The sequence below is a fragment of the Maylandia zebra genome, linkage group LG1 (assembly GCF_041146795.1).
Source record: "Maylandia zebra isolate NMK-2024a linkage group LG1, Mzebra_GT3a, whole genome shotgun sequence".
Taxonomy (NCBI): Eukaryota; Metazoa; Chordata; class Actinopteri; order Cichliformes; family Cichlidae; genus Maylandia; species Maylandia zebra.
The window spans coordinates 27,395,832-27,411,758 of NC_135167.1; the positions used below are offsets into that span (position 1 = coordinate 27,395,832).

Below are 15,927 nucleotides of genomic sequence, written 5' to 3' on the forward strand. Positions count from 1 at the left end.
GTCTGTGGCTGCGATTAAACACTTTACTGAAAACTTTATTAACTAGTAACTTCATCAGTCATGACAGAAGCTAATATTTCTGTGCTAACATCGTTTAAACAGTAACAGCTTTACTACAATATAAGCTAACGTTTACACCGTAACTTTAAGCTAGCACCATAAAGACGGTAAAACACGTAATAATATCTACAAATGCATCTTAAAGCTGTTATATTAGCACTCGGTGTATTACTAACATAACCACATTAACATTACTGACACTCGCTGACTTTTAAATGGTCTTACCTGTACACACTGCTGTATCCACCGGATTCCAGCCAGAGTGGATTCCGGAGTCTTCCCACGCTCCTGTTAGTGATCCTCCATCTGGATGGATGAGAACAACCTTCTGAACAATCTAGCAGGAGATGGCCCAAATCTATGGGACTGATTTGTGCTAATAACGCCCATTGTATGGACTGATAACAGCTGAAGCGGGTGAATAAAGTCACCCAGTAGCTAGCTGTGCCATTACCCAGCATACATCACTCCCTCCATAAATGCAATAAACGATACAAAAGTATCGTTCTACCTGTTTTTCAGGTAGTCGTTTACATTATATAATTTATTGTGTTCAGTATACGTCACTACAATGTGATTTCGGAAATATATAAATATACAGACAACAGGCTCTTCCGCGGCAATCTCTTGTCGTCAATAAGCAACGTTAAGGGAGCTCTATAGTATTCAATGAGAGGACCCTGCGCGTCGATAAGTGAAGCAGAGGGAGCCTGACCATGCGTCACACATTTGACAAGTTGGGAGTGAGAACGTGTTGCTCACACATATCCCTGTCTTAATACTTCTCAAATGTCTAATTGATTGAATTGGTCGCCATGACAAATCCTGTCTCATTATAAATAATAATAAAGGATATAATGCATAACTGTATAGGGAACAATTGTAGCATTCTTGTCTTCTTGGCAGTTCGGAGAGAGAGGCCCGTGACAGGTTCCTGTTAATCTGCACTGCCTCAAATTTGCAGCAACAGCAAGTTTACTGCACACGTCCATATACAGACTGAGCCTAGAGGCTATAGGCTAATCACTGTGAATGAAACAGACAACGGGCAGGCTTAGCATCCTGGAAACAGAAATTCAGCAAAAAAAGAAAAAAGGAAAAAGAAATAGGTTGACAGAGGATCTGCTGTAGTTAAACTTTTTGGTGAGGTGTACAGGGTTAACAGTTTATGAATTTGGAGCCTCAGTGCATCATGAGAAGATACTGTGCAGTGACGTGTGCATTGCAAATATGGTCACACAATTTAATTTTGTAGTTTGTGAGTTTATATTCATTACCTACTATGTCCACATCATCTATAATTGTGGTTTTCAGTCTTTGCATGCATTTTTTTCTTGGGGGGCGGGTATCAGAAAAACAAAGCTTAACTGTAACTTAACAACAACTCCAGATTACAATGACATAACAAAACACCATGTTCTTTGTTTAATGGGAAATATAGTTTGATACTAATTTAAGACACAAGCTAGCAGTGTACAAAGAGACACCCAGACCTCTCTAGGTGCACCCACCTCCTTTGGCTATTCTGGGGGGACACGAAGCTGGTCCCACACTAGCTGAGAGGTATAACCTCTGCACAGAGGTCTTCTTGTGATAGGATATCCCAAAACACCTCAATTCAGAGGCGCATGCACCACGTCTGCCGGCTCCGCAGGAATAGCAGCTCTAGCGCCTCTTCACAAACAGGAAGCTCATTTCCGCAGCTTGCATCCACAATCTTATTCTTTCTGCCAACATCTAACACCAGTGGCCACAGGCAAACGTGGCAGAGCCTCAGAACTGGTGCTAATTCTCCCCCCAGCCGCTCCACACTCAGCTGCCAACTGCCCCAGTGTGAGCTGGAGTTCACTACCTAATGGCACCAAGAGACAATTATATTCCAGCTATATTTGGGGTTTAGAGAGTTGTGAGAAACATTGTGTTAAAAATCAAACGCAGCTAAAGTGCTGAACACACCTCAGTCAGAGGAGCTCCATCCAAGCTTCAATTTTACCACCACCTCCAGTGTCAGATCCTAAATCCTATCACCACTGAGATTCTTCTCTGCCATGATGGGTCATCTGAGTCTAATTGCCAAATACATTAATTTCTCTATCTCAATAAATCGAGTTCAATTCTTCCAAGTGATCTCTCCTTATTGAATTGCTTTTGGCCCGTTTAATGACACTGTATGTAAATGAAACTGTTTGCTCAGTACAGTATAGATACTTAATTAGTTATTTAAGTTTGTAAGATGTTCTCATAAAATTAGAAAAAGCTGTTTTCATGAATAATTAGAATTGTGTCAGTACACCGGAAATTCTATTAATTAAAATGAGTTTAGAAATTATATCAACTTGTGTCCCCAGCTCCGAACATCCCCTTCAAGAAGTTTTGGATGCTGAAAACGATCTGTTTTCCCCAGACATACCTGATCACCTGCATTTAGGCCAAGTAAGACATTAATATTTTTCAGAATTATCCTCTTTCAGTGTCTGCTGACAGGCACGACTGTCACGACCATTCCCCATCTACTCATATCTGTATCTCCGGGTTTTACCTCAGTCTTCTCCCTCATCTTCTCTGCCTGCACATACTTCAGGCCACGGAGCCAGGTTGCATCAAATACCAGAAGAATTACCGCAATATGGGCGGAAAAACAAGGGAAGGCCTAAAAAATAAAAGCTCCAAACGCGGAGATCGGTTATGAAGTAACCTTTGTGTATTTAAATACAGGGCTTTGCAAGACATGTTTTCACTTTTTGTCGTATCCACCTCTGTATCCTGTGTAATTACCATCAATTTTGACGACACCTCTTCAGTGATTTTCTATTACCGTCGTTGTCCCAGATTCTTATTTTGAAACCTTTCAGCGGCATTTCCTTTTCGCTCTGGCTGATTTGACGCTGGACGGAGGCAACCCATGATCGCAGACGCAACACGCATCCTCACACCACTGACCTGGGCTTAGCTGTGTCCTGCATGTGTGTGCATGTGTGTGCGTGTGTGAGCGGGAGTGTGAATGATCCCCAGAAACCAGCAGCAGGATGGAGGATCTCAAGGAGAATCTGGGAACTTTGGATTGACGCCCGGGGATAACGCGCAGACGGCCTGAACCTCATCGGGCTTCTCGTGGATTTATATATTTGGATGTTGTCCGTTTTACCCTTTTACCTTTTACTTCTAGGCAGCGGGATTTTACGCTTGGCTTACAACCCTTATCGTCTTTGGCGTGCAAAATGCCATTCGCCAAAAGGATTGTGGAGCCGCAGCTTCTGTGCAGACACCCGATCCCCAATGATGATGGTCTGCTTTTCGAGGACCTGTGTGCCATCAGTAATGTGGTTCTTTCCCGGACCTTGCGACAGCTCTCCGACCTGGCCCGACACGCCTGCTCCTTATTTCAGGAGCTGGAAAACGACATCATTAGCACCAACCAACGGGTCTGGGTCCTTCAGAATAAAATAGGCCAGATACAGCAGACTGCCAGTGCCCTAGACCCCAAAAAGGAGGCTGTGCGTAAGTAGACGAACACATGTGCATACCCCCATATTATGGGGAGAAATCGCTCCATGATTTAAACCTGAGCGTTTTGGCTTTGGTTTCCATACATTAACATCCCTCATGTGCCCCCTAATGCTTCTTAGTGTCCCTTCCTCAAAAAAAAAAAATAAAAAAAAAAATTATATATATATATATATATATAAAATTTTTAACACAGCTGCACGCGCGCCCGTCGTAGACTCGGCCGCGCTCGCACCCCCACCTTCATTGAAATGTGTCACACGAGTGCGTTTGCACATTTGCCCATCCAGATGCATGTTTCACAACGCAAGATGTGTTGACTGCACATTTATGTGGCGTTGGAGACTCGGATGCGCGCGTATGTGTGTGTGTGTGTGTCCTTCGACGTGGAGGGGAATCTGTGTGTGTGTCTGTTGACAAGCAGGCAGCGAGAAGCGGAGCGGAGGGGCGTGTGTTGCCGCTGCATTGGCTCAGCATCGCAGTCTCGCTACTGCGGGAAGCGCACACCTGAAGCATGTTCAGGCCGTGTTTCCCGGTCCCCCAACAAGGCCTCCTTCTCTTAGAGAGGGTGTGAACAGGCCAGTCTGCATGAAGTTAAGGTTCGAGTATCTGTTAAAAAAAAAAAAGGGGGGGGGGGGGATACGTGTGTGTTTGTCTGTGCTTTTCTATCTGTGTGTGTGTGTTAGAAAGAGAGAGAGATGGGTTTTTCGTAGACGACTCCCCGTGCGCCAAACCCACCCTTTCCACATGCAGCAGCACCAACACAGCATCAATAATGAATCCAGATGTCCATGTTGCAGGGTAAATGTGGAGCGATCGCGCCTATATGTTTAGGCGTCGCATTCATTTCCAGCTCCCGCGGATCTCACAAGAAAAAAAAAAACAGAAAACAGAAAGAAAACCCGCCTGATTGGCAGCGATGAGAGAGCCTGCAATTGACTGTAACAGAGCGTTCTGTGCAGCAGCTACATATTATTTATGTTCTCTGCAGTGCCGTCAGTATACGTCTTGAGATTTTAGAGGTTCGTTTCAGAGATTTTAGGGCAGTTCTGTACGCTGGGACTCATCACTGCTGCATGTTATCATAGTGTGGGGACAATAAGAGCTTCTTGGGGGTGGGTGGGGGTCTGATTGTAGGAACATAAGCACCCCTCTTCAGATATAACCCCCTCAACACACATCTCTGAGCGTGTGGTACGGCGGCCATGTCTGTATTACATGGGAATCTGTTCTGCTGTGTTGTTTTTGTTAATAAGGGTTGGTTGTCTCACATTCAGCAAGACAGAAAATATGTTCAGTTGTGCCACATGCAGTAAACAGTAAACTCATCTCTCCATAATGGAAACTCTTCAGACCTGACACAAGCAGCACTAAACCCAGAAACCTGTCACATACTTGTTGGGCACAGAAGACTGATTTGTTTAGTGGATTGGGCTTTTTTAAAAATCCCCCTATCCAGTCAAGACATCAAACACAAGTTGTTGTTTTTTAAACATGCACCACCGTCAGAGTTTTGAAAAGTCTTTGCACTCATGCTGTCAACTAGAAATTCTCTATTGTGAAATGCTGTTTTACCCTTTCTGGCCCTTTAATGTTCTTTAAATCTGACAACCTGAGATGTTGACATCAACTTTTTACATGCTGCAATTTTAGGCGTCCAAGAGAAAAAACTAAATTGCTGCTCATATGTGCATACACTATAATAAAAATATAACTTGAGCTCCTCTTCCCCATTTGAATTGTTGTTGTTTGAGAATTCCAGTGCAATGTGGACAACTTTGGCAAAACAGGAGAATGATGCCATGCCGTATTCTATTTTTTCTTTAACTGTCCTTCGTACAGTGTTACATGCCTACAAATCTATCACACAATTAAAATGTTAAAGATATCTTGCCCAGTTATATACACTATAAAACATTTTCCCCTTTCTGATCCTTAGATATTTAATTTCCCACAAGAGTATTGTTTTGAATTTACCTTTCACTGGCATCATTTATGATCATATTCTTGTTATGGAGAGAGTATGCAAAGAAGTGGCTCCATGGTCTGAAAACTCCCCCCGGTTCAGAACTGGGAGGAGACACAAATCTACCCTCTGGGTGTCAAGCTACTCTTAGTGCTGGTCCTAAGCCTGGATAAATGGGAGGATTGGATCAGGAAGGGGCCCTGCGACAGACTGGCGACCTGTCCAGGGTGTACCCTGCCTCTCGCCCTATGACAGCTGGGATAGGCTCCAGCGCCCCCCGCGACCCTGAAAAGGATAAGCGGAAGCGAATGGATGGATGGGTGGATGGATCAGGAAGGGCAAAATATGCGCCAAATTAAACGTGCAGACTCATTTGCTGTGGTTAACCCTTGGGAAATAAGGGAGCAGCTGAAAGCACCTTCTAATATGGATACAGAAAGAAAACTTTGCTTTTTACGGTGTCTTTTAATGCAAAAACACTTAGTGCTGGAATATCCTGTGAGTGGTGGGGATAGAGTTAATGTGGCACATTTTGAAGACAACTGACAAAATGCTCTTTGACTTCAGATTGGTTGCAGGGAGAGTCTGACTTCTCTTTGGTGAATGCTCATTGGATGAACACCAAAAATGTTGCTATTTTTTATTCAGCTATCAAAAGGGCTATTATCTTCCTGTGTGCTGATAAACAGAAGCAATAACCCCGAGGATGTAAAAGTCACTGTTTAAACACAGACGGAGATTCAGTGTCGCTGACAACAGTTTCCCCACCTGATGGTGGAGCGTATCAAGATTCCAGGGAGTCAATATGGTGCTAACTTGGATTGATCCTGAACATAGCAGTGGGCAGTCTTCAGACGGCGTTCAGACCACCTGCGTTGTGTGAGACACTGATCAAAACATAATTAAACAGTCTGTACTTGTTGTCATCTGTTGGCACTAGCACATGGTGTTAATGTACAACTTTCTTTTGTTTGATAATGCGTAACGAAAAGCAGGTGACCTACAGCTCAGTGCTGCTTTTCCGCACTGATAGAGGACTGAAAGTCCCGCTGCTCTGATAATGCGCTTATGATACTCCTTCTCTGTACATATGGACTGAGGGATAAGCCAATCATGCAGGGGAACCTCATGGCAAATGTATGAATATCATAGAGGAGGAAATCAGTGGAGATGTGACAACCAGAGATAACAGATTGTTGTGAAATTTGAGGATTTGTAGCAATAACAGGACAAACAATAGCTAGTGATGCGAAATGGGCACTTATCACTTATTTAACTTTGAGGTGAGCAAAACTAGGCGTGAGAACTACTGTTGACTGACATGTGACAGGCTGCGAAATATACCAGAGGGTTACGTAAGCACCCACGCCTGGAATATCCAGTAGCAACTAGATGTCAGCAGCAAAAGGGATATCACTTTATATGGGAACACGGTTTAAGGCTGAGGGATATTTTTACTGTTGGCCATCAGGATGTCAGATTGGAGTAACGGCTGTCTGTACTTTCCTGGGACTCAGGGTGCCAGATTTAAGTATCTCACTGGCAGCCCAAGGCTCAGTGATACTCAGTGAAACTCAGATACAAACAAATAAACACACACACACACCTCTTTGTGACTGCTTTCGTCAGTAGCAGATTGATGTAGTCACTTGTAGTTTGTATGGAAGACACTGCAATCACTTGGCAGATAATTTCCAAGTCTGAGTGAAACTGAAAACTCCAACACAAACAAGAGATGGAACGCACTGGTTGCAGCGCTAACACACAACTTTTACTTTGAAGGCAAATTCTCTTATTTCTGGGTTGTGTCTCATTTTTTAAAGCTTTAATAATCTTTGGCTGGTAGTTACTAAGTGTTTGCAGACAAATTGGTGTCTTCCATAGGAATTTATAGGTGACTACAGCAATCTGCTACAAAGGACAAGGCAATTCATGGTGCAGCACCCTCTTTGCAATTGATTTCACCTAGTGACAGCCAGCAGCCTCCAGGAACCCCATTTTGCCCCCATGATCAGTGGTTGTATCTGATCTAATATGCCAGACAGCTTTTGAAAAATGTGCACATGATGTCATGTGAGAAGCCAATATAAATTAAGTCCCCTTTCCTATACATTTTTATTCTATACATCTTACACTTGTCACACGTTTTTTTAATACACCTTTTTGGGGGGTGGCAGGGTAAGGGTCTTTAGTGGCATGATCGTTCAGCAACTATATTCTGTTGACAGAATATAGACTACCTTTAATTACCAGTTAGCAATAGCATAGTAATTATACAACAAGGGTCATCGAAATATCAAAAATATACTGGTCGAGTAGCTGAAGAAGTATTGCCTGTCTTAGTCCAAAAAACACTAACACATTGTTTGTATATTGCCTTTTACAAATCAGTTATCATTCCTTGGTAACCCCCCAAGCAAAACACACTTCCATATCCAGATTCTTACTCTGGATGGCATTACCTTGGCCTCCAGTAACGCTGTGAGGAACCTTGGAGTCATTTTTGACCAGGACATGTCCTTCAATGCACATATTAAACAAATATGTAAGACTGCGTTCTTCCATTTGTGCAACATCTCTAAAATTAGAAATATCCTGTCTCAGAGTGACGCTGAAAAACTAGTTCATGCATTTATTACTTCCAGGCTGGACTACTGTAATTCATTATTATCAGGATGTCCAAAAAACTCACTGAAAAGCCTTCAGCTAATCCAAAATGCTGCAGCAAGAGTCCTGACAGGGACTAGAAAGAGAGAGCATATTTCTCCTGTTTTGGCTTCCCTTCATTGGTTTCCTGTTAAATCCAGAATTGAATTCAAAATCCTGCTCCTCACATACAAGGTCTTAAATAATCAGGCCCCATCTTATCTTAATGACCTTGTAGTACCATATCACCCTATTAGAGCACTTCGCTCTCGCTCTGCAGGCCTACTTGTTGTTCCTAGAGTATTTAAAAGTAGAATGGGAGGCAGAGCCTTCAGTTTTCAGGCCCCTCTTCTGTGGAACCAGCTTCCAGTTTGGATTCAGGAGACAGACACTATCTCTACTTTCAAGATTAAGCTTAAAACTTTCCTTTTTGCTGAAGCATATAGTTAGGGCTGGACCAGGTGACCCTGAATCCTCCCTTAGTTATGCTGCAATAGACGTAGGCTGCCGGGGGATTCCCATGATGCATTGAGTTTTTCCTTTCCAGTCACCTTTCTCACTCACTATGTATTAACAGACCTCTCTGCATTGAATCATATCTGTTATTAACCTCTGTCTCTCTTCCACAGCATGTCTTTTATCCTGTCTTCCTTCTCTCACCCCAACCGGTCGCAGCAGATGGCCGCCCCTCCCTGAGCCTGGTTCTGCCGGAGGTTTCTTCCTGTTAAAAGGGAGTTTTTCCTTCCCACTGTCGCCAAAGTGCTTGCTCATAGGGGGTCATATGATTGTTGGGTTTTTCTCTGTACCTATGAAGCGCCTTGAGGCGACTTTTGTTGTGATTTGGCGCTATATAAATAAAATTGAATTGAATTGAATTGAATATCCCATATCTAACTCTGCCTTTCTGCAGTAGTTGTCTTCTACTTTCTTTGGTACTTGTGGGCTTTAATCTTTTTCTTCTTCAGTATGTAAGGATAGAACACTCTTTTAGTACTGGAAGAACTGCTGCCTTGATACATATGCTGCCTGATATTAAAAAAATACAGTTACTGTTGCATTTTTCTATTAAACGGTACTGTAAGCATTGGCTATGGTGACATCTCTATATACAGCAGGTTGATTATTTCCCTCAGTGATCACCTTCGTCTACATTTTGATGCCAAACGGTGTTATCAGCCAACCAATGACGCTCTCTGTGGATATATATCACAATAAACAAGATGTGATTGGCTGATGCCTGCAATGGTGCTTCAACAGTTTTCAACAGTTTCAAGCAAAGCAACGGATCCTTAATTCACTTCAGCATTGTGAGACACCCCCCCCCCCCCCCCTTTTAAAGTGAATGAGAAGCAAAAAAAGTCAAAGCCCAAAATGCTTTTGTGTGAATCCTCCCTGAGACAGTATTATCTTTCTAGCATAATGATAGTGTACTTCAGGTATATTGTTTATCACTCATCAAAGCTTCCCCAATCAAATTTTCACATTAAAAAAATAACTCATATATCCGTGTGAAATCTCTCACAGCTTCCACAGCCAGCTGAGCAGCTTCGGACCTCTTGTATCTAATTTTTCAGATATTGCTGTTAAATAATTCTGTATGGTACAACAGTCTTACTCTGATTAGCCCCATTTACAGTACAGCAGGTGAAGCAAAAGGCACTGAAACTCTTTAATACTGTCAATGTAAATCACCTGCCCAGCACACAACATCAGACTTAATCAGTTATTAAGAACTAATATAACTGGTCAGAAAAGTGATATTAAGAACAGACAACATCTATACAGTATTTTCAGTTAATGGACTATTTAACAAAATCTGTTTAAAAAAATAACAAATTCCAAATTAATATTTACATATTTGATACAAGTACAAGCATTCGGGGTAAATAATGGAATAATGTGTGAATGCTGGCAGACCAGACTTATTAAATAATGCTGTGAGAATTGCAGTTAAGTGCAGTTCACCTCTGTAAGGCTCACATACCCTGACTGGTTTGGATTCAGGATCTTCTGTTAAGTAGTAATCTACACCATACACTCTCCACTGAACACACACACACACACACACACACACACACACACACACACACACACACACACACACACACACACACACACACACACACACACACACACACAAGGTGGAAGGGATTTTAATGTGAACATATTGGACTGTGGGGACTGTGGCAAATATATTGTACTGCTCTGGCAACACTAGTTTCTTTGTGGTATGCCATTAAAGCAAATTTGACTTTGAGTTTCAGAGCGTATGGCCTGTGGCAGCGGGAGGCTGCTCTATCTCTCGCTAGTCTGCATAGTAACAGAGGACAGAGAGGGAGGCCTGCTTTAACCTTTCAGCTGAGTCAGTCCCTTTCTCTTTAATGCGTGTCGTACATTTTAAGTCGCTAGTCGTTCTAACAACTAAAACTAGGATCGCTTCTGAAGCAAACAGCATCTCTTTGTCTGAGATAAATTGAGGAGAGCGATTGACAGAGAGAGAGACTGAGAGCCTGGCAGTACACAGTAATTCTCAGTGGTTTGAATGTGTATTTATTATTAACCAACTCATAAACAAACTAGCAGAATGAACTATTATCTGTGGAGAAAAACATAACCAGTCTAGGAGAGGTATGTCTTAGTACGATTGGATGAGTTCTCAGCAGGGCTCAACATTGATTGGTTCAACTTGGAAAAAGTGCCATTTTTGAAAACAAGCAATATATCAGAAGCTAGATGATAAAAACTGCCATCAATGACTGAAAACTTGGCTCCATTGTCTTGTTTGCTGATGTTGTTGTGGTCTAACAGATCTATGGTTACAATCATGCACTGTTTTGAGATGCATCATGGTTGAAACCTTTCTTAAAGCTATCGTCACCCCACAAGTCCGGTGGCCTGAATTCCTACAATGGAAAATCACCTACTTAGAGATATTGACCAACGTCATAGGGTGCTACTGGTTTACAGGCTTAATCCATTCAGTGTGTGGTTCTCGGAGCTGTGCAGGTATTTGGTTTCAAACACGCATTGCACATCAGAATACTCTGCGTCTAGGCACCGTTTGTCTGCCTCACACCTTACCACAAACAACCCAAGTCAGATGCATCAATTCAGATGTTCCCAGTTCAATATGTGTGATGATTTGTGTGCAAAGCTTTTAGAGACTGTCTCCTTGCCTCTCTCATTCCTTTTTTTTCTGTCCTCCATCTTTTCTTGTCTGTATCCATTCTCATCCCCCTTCTTCTCCTTTGCTTTCTCCACTCCATCTATACCTCTTTCCTCACTGCCCTACTTTCACCATCATCAGCAGCATGGAGAGTCTTCTGCCTCTTGACAGCATATTTAATGTTTAATGCACTTTGATTTTCACGCAGACACTTACAAGCCAGAGAGGAGAGGAGAGGAGAGGAGAGGAGAGGAGAGGAGAGGAGAGGAGAGGAGAGAGTTTGATAGCTAAAAGGAGAGATGAGGAGAAATCAAAGAAAATGATGACAAATTCTTAATAGTATTAATTAAGAGTGTCCACAAAAATGGGAGACATGAGTGGTGTAAAGTTATTAAAGTCACACTTTTATTATGGAAGTATGCTTGTATTGACAATGCCGGCATGTTTATGAGCCTAATTTTTAGCATATTCATATGGTGGTTAAGTCAGAGATAAGCTACAGTTGGAAGCTGGCACATTGTAAGAAGAGGGTACTAAAGATGCTGTCCAGTTGCTTGAATGAAAATTGTTTTCCTGTTCCTTGGTTTGCATCTATGTTGCAAGATCCACTACAAGTGTGCTTTAGCGTGTCGGCCTTCTACCCCAACCAGTCCTGCTAGGGTCCAAATATTTTTCATACAAAATTCAAGTTCTTAGAAGCAGAGTTTATTTATGGGGCAGGCGTAGTGTAGCATTAACTGTTTAAACTAAGATTGTGACATTAAAAAATGTCATTTTCACAGTCAAACCAATTATTGCCAATATGCATTCAAAAGAGATTATTCTGGGAGAGCATCCAATCAGTGCAGCAGAAAGACAATGATCTGTATGTGTGTTGGGTAAGCAGCTTCAGCTGAAACAAACAGGCCTACTTCTGTAATGTTTAAGAGTTGCATTTGAGCATGCATATGAAAATAGTTCATCCCTCTCGTTTAATGCACATTAAACGAGAATCACTGTGCTCGTTTAATGTGAATCAGTGACACAGAACCTACAGAAAGCTCATTTTTTTTACACATGGACACGTTCATTTCAATCATCAGTGCGAGGACAGGTAGAAACATAAAAGATCTTAAGTGAAAAGGAGGCTTCAGAGAGGGAGGATTTCATAAAATTACTAATACTGTTAGATAAAGACCTTACAGTACCTTACAGAAAACCCCAACAGTTATGTGACCTATGAGCAAGTGCTTTGACCTCAGTGGGAAAGAGAAATTCAGTTTTGACAGGAAGAATCCTCCAGCTGGCCATCAGCCACGACCTCTTGGGACTGAGGGGAGGAAGACAGGATACACACACGCTGTGGAAGAGAGCCAGAGATTAATATTAACTAATGATTAAATACAGAGTAGTATAAAAACACATGGTGCGTGAGAATAAAAGGTGAGTGAGATAGGAAGAACTAAGAAAGAGAGTCAGAGATACACACGAGCTACAACAAGTAAACCAAAGCATATGGTCAGCATATGTCCACTTATGTTGCCACAGAAACATGTGGACACGACATGTGGGGAAAGCACGAGAAAGGGATGTGACGCCATACTGTGTTGTTATTACTATCTGCACAAGACAACAGAGCGCCCGGCTGTCCTCGACTTACACACGCACACACAGACACACACACATACAAACACAATGTATTTTATTCAACTCCTCAGAGTCTCTTATGTCATGGAGAGTAAAATCACCACTGCACATTTTCTGTTCTCGTGGCCCAATTACCTCTATGCTAATTTTGGCTGGAGTGATTCCGTTGCCTCGCGCACAGTAGCACACAAACACACACAGACATCTGTCACAGTTTTGGATCAGCCTTCCTATGCTAGCTGGTAAACACGCACATACAGCTGCATACAAAAATAAGCACAATTAAACATGAAAATACATGCACACTCTCTCTCACATGCACACACACTGGCATAACATACACACCTGACCTGCTGAACTCTGTTATCATTTAAAATTCTGCTTTAAGTGCCTGTGGCTCTGCTGCCATTGCAGCCGGCGATAAAACATGTATGTAGGACTTCTAGGTCTATACAACACAGGAGTCAGCCAAGTGGATTCCTGGCATGCCGACTTCATGAAGGTGATTCTTCACATGTGCACACTGATCTCTGGCGTATTCATGTTATCACAGTTATGCCTGAATGTGGACATGAATGGTTGTTTATCTTCATGTGTTATCCCTGCAACAGACTAGCAACCTGTCTAGGATATACCCCACCTCTCACTGGGATAGGTTAGGGTTGGATGGTTGGATGGATGGATGGATAGATGGAAGGATGGATGGACTTATTCACAGATATTGCACATAGAGATTGGACTGTAGGGTAGAATGTAGAGTAAAAATGTGACCCAAGCTAAAATATTTTTTGCAGAAAATAGAACTATTTCCACAAGTGAGCAGACACTATACTAACTTGATGCCATTAGTTATCAGTCAAAGTAAATGTTAATATTGTCCCAGCATTATTTAAATCAGATCAGATTAACCAGTTTCCTTCAACAAATGACAACTGAAACCTCAAAGGACTGTTTTCTTTTTTAAAAAATGTTAAAGCGATCATTACAGGGAGTGCAGAATTATTAGGCAAATGAGTATTTTGTCCACATCATCCTCTTCATGCATGTTGTCTTACTCCAAGCTGTACAGGCTCGAAAGCCTACTACCAATTAAGCATATTAGGTGATGTGCATCTCTGTAATGAGAAGGGGTGTGGTCTAATGACATCAACACCCTATATCAGGTGTGCATAATTATTAGGCAACGTCCTTTCCTTTGGCAAAATGGGTCAAAAGAAGGACTTGACAGGCTCAGAAAAGTCAAAAATAGTGAGATATCTTGCAGAGGGATGCAGCAGTCTCAAAATTGCAAAGCTTCTGAAGCGTGATCATCGAACAATCAAGCGTTTCATTCAAAATAGTCAACAGGGTCGCAAGAAGCGTGTGGAAAAACCAAGGCGCAAAATAACTGCCCATGAACTGAGAAAAGTCAAGCGTGCAGCTGCCAAGATGCCACTTGTCACCAGTTTGGCCATATTTCAGAGCTGCAACATCACTGGAGTGCCCAAAAGCACAAGGTGTGCAATACTCAGAGACATGGCCAAGGTAAGAAGGGCTGAAAGACGACCACCACTGAACAAGACACACAAGCTGAAACGTCAAGACTGGGCCAAGAAATATCTCAAGACTGGTTTTTCTAAGGTTTTATGGACTGATGAAATGAGAGTGAGTCTTGATGGGCCAGATGGATGGGCCCGTGGCTGGATTGGTAAAGGGCAGAGAGCTCCAGTCCGACTCAGACGCCAGCAAGGTGGAGGTGGAGTACTGGTTTGGGCTAGTATCATTAAAGATGAGCTTGTGGGGCCTTTTTGGGTTGAGGATGGAGTCAAGCTCAACTCCCAGTCCTACTGCCAGTTTCTGGAAGACACCTTCTTCAAGCAGTGGTACAGGAAGAAGTCTGCATCCTTCAAGAAAAACATGATTTTCATGCAGGACAATGCTCCATCACACGCGTCCAAGTACTCCACAGCGTGGCTGGCAAGAAAGGGTATAAAAGAAGAAAAACTAATGACATGGCCTCCTTGTTCACCTGATCTGAACCCCATTGAGAACCTGTGGTCCATCATCAAATGTGAGATTTACAAGGAGGGAAAACAGTACACCTCTCTGAACAGTGTCTGGGAGGCTGTGGTTGCTGCTGCACGCAATGTTGATGGTGAACAGATCAAAACACTGACAGGATCCATGGATGGCAGGCTTTTGAGTGTCCTTGCAAAGAAAGGTGGCTATATTGGTCGCTGATTTGTTTTTGTTTTGTTTTGTTCTTGAATGTCAGAAATGTATATTTGTGAATGTGGAGATGTTATATTGGTTTCACTGGTAAAAATAAATAATTGAAATGGGTATATATTTGTTTTTTGTTAAGTTGTCTAATAATTATGCACAGTAATAGTCACCTGCACACACAGATATCCCCCTAAAATAGCTAAAACTAAAAACAAACTAAAAACTACTTCCAAAAACATTCAGCTTTGATATTAATGAGTTTTTTGGGTTCATTGAGAACATGGTTGTTGTTCAATAATAACATTATTCCTCAAAAATACAACTTGCCTAATAATTCTGCACTCCCTGTATACCCAAATAATAAAACTGCATTCTCCTTCATTCTTTTAGCACTATGCTCTAACCGTGCTGGCACCTGCCATTGTTTTCATTGCTTTGCATTATGTGTGTGAGTTCATTATGATAGCAGCCACATTTGTCCAGCAGAGACCTGCCATAGCAAAAGCTGCCACGGCAGCTGTTTTGATTGTGTTGTATCTAAAAGTCTATTTACGACAGAGGCGGTCAGCATGGCAGCGTCACGCTCTGCAAGGTGGATTCACAAAACTATACAGCAGATTGATATGAAAATGAAGGATTACTTTAAAGATCGGTACTCACGAGTACTGAGTACTAGTATAATAATGTAGTAATGACAGCATCATTAATGGATGAGCATTACAGCTGATGTGCCACGTTGCAAAATCTGCTAAAC

The 15,927-nt window shown here is 42.2% G+C and overlaps 1 protein-coding gene across 5 annotated transcripts in view; it reads left to right on the forward strand.

Moving 5' to 3' along the window:
- Positions 1–2,959: 2,959 nt before the first annotated feature.
- Positions 2,960–15,927, forward strand: part of nhsb (Nance-Horan syndrome b (congenital cataracts and dental anomalies)) — a 60,710-nt gene continuing 47,742 nt past the window's right edge. For all 5 annotated transcript variants that reach the window (XM_012916900.3, XM_012916901.3, XM_076884130.1 and 2 more), the window contains exon 1: positions 2,960–3,558. In XM_012916900.3, coding sequence (XP_012772354.2) covers positions 3,279–3,558 — 280 coding nt within the window. In that variant the 5' untranslated portion in view covers positions 2,960–3,278. The remainder of the gene's footprint in view (positions 3,559–15,927) is intronic.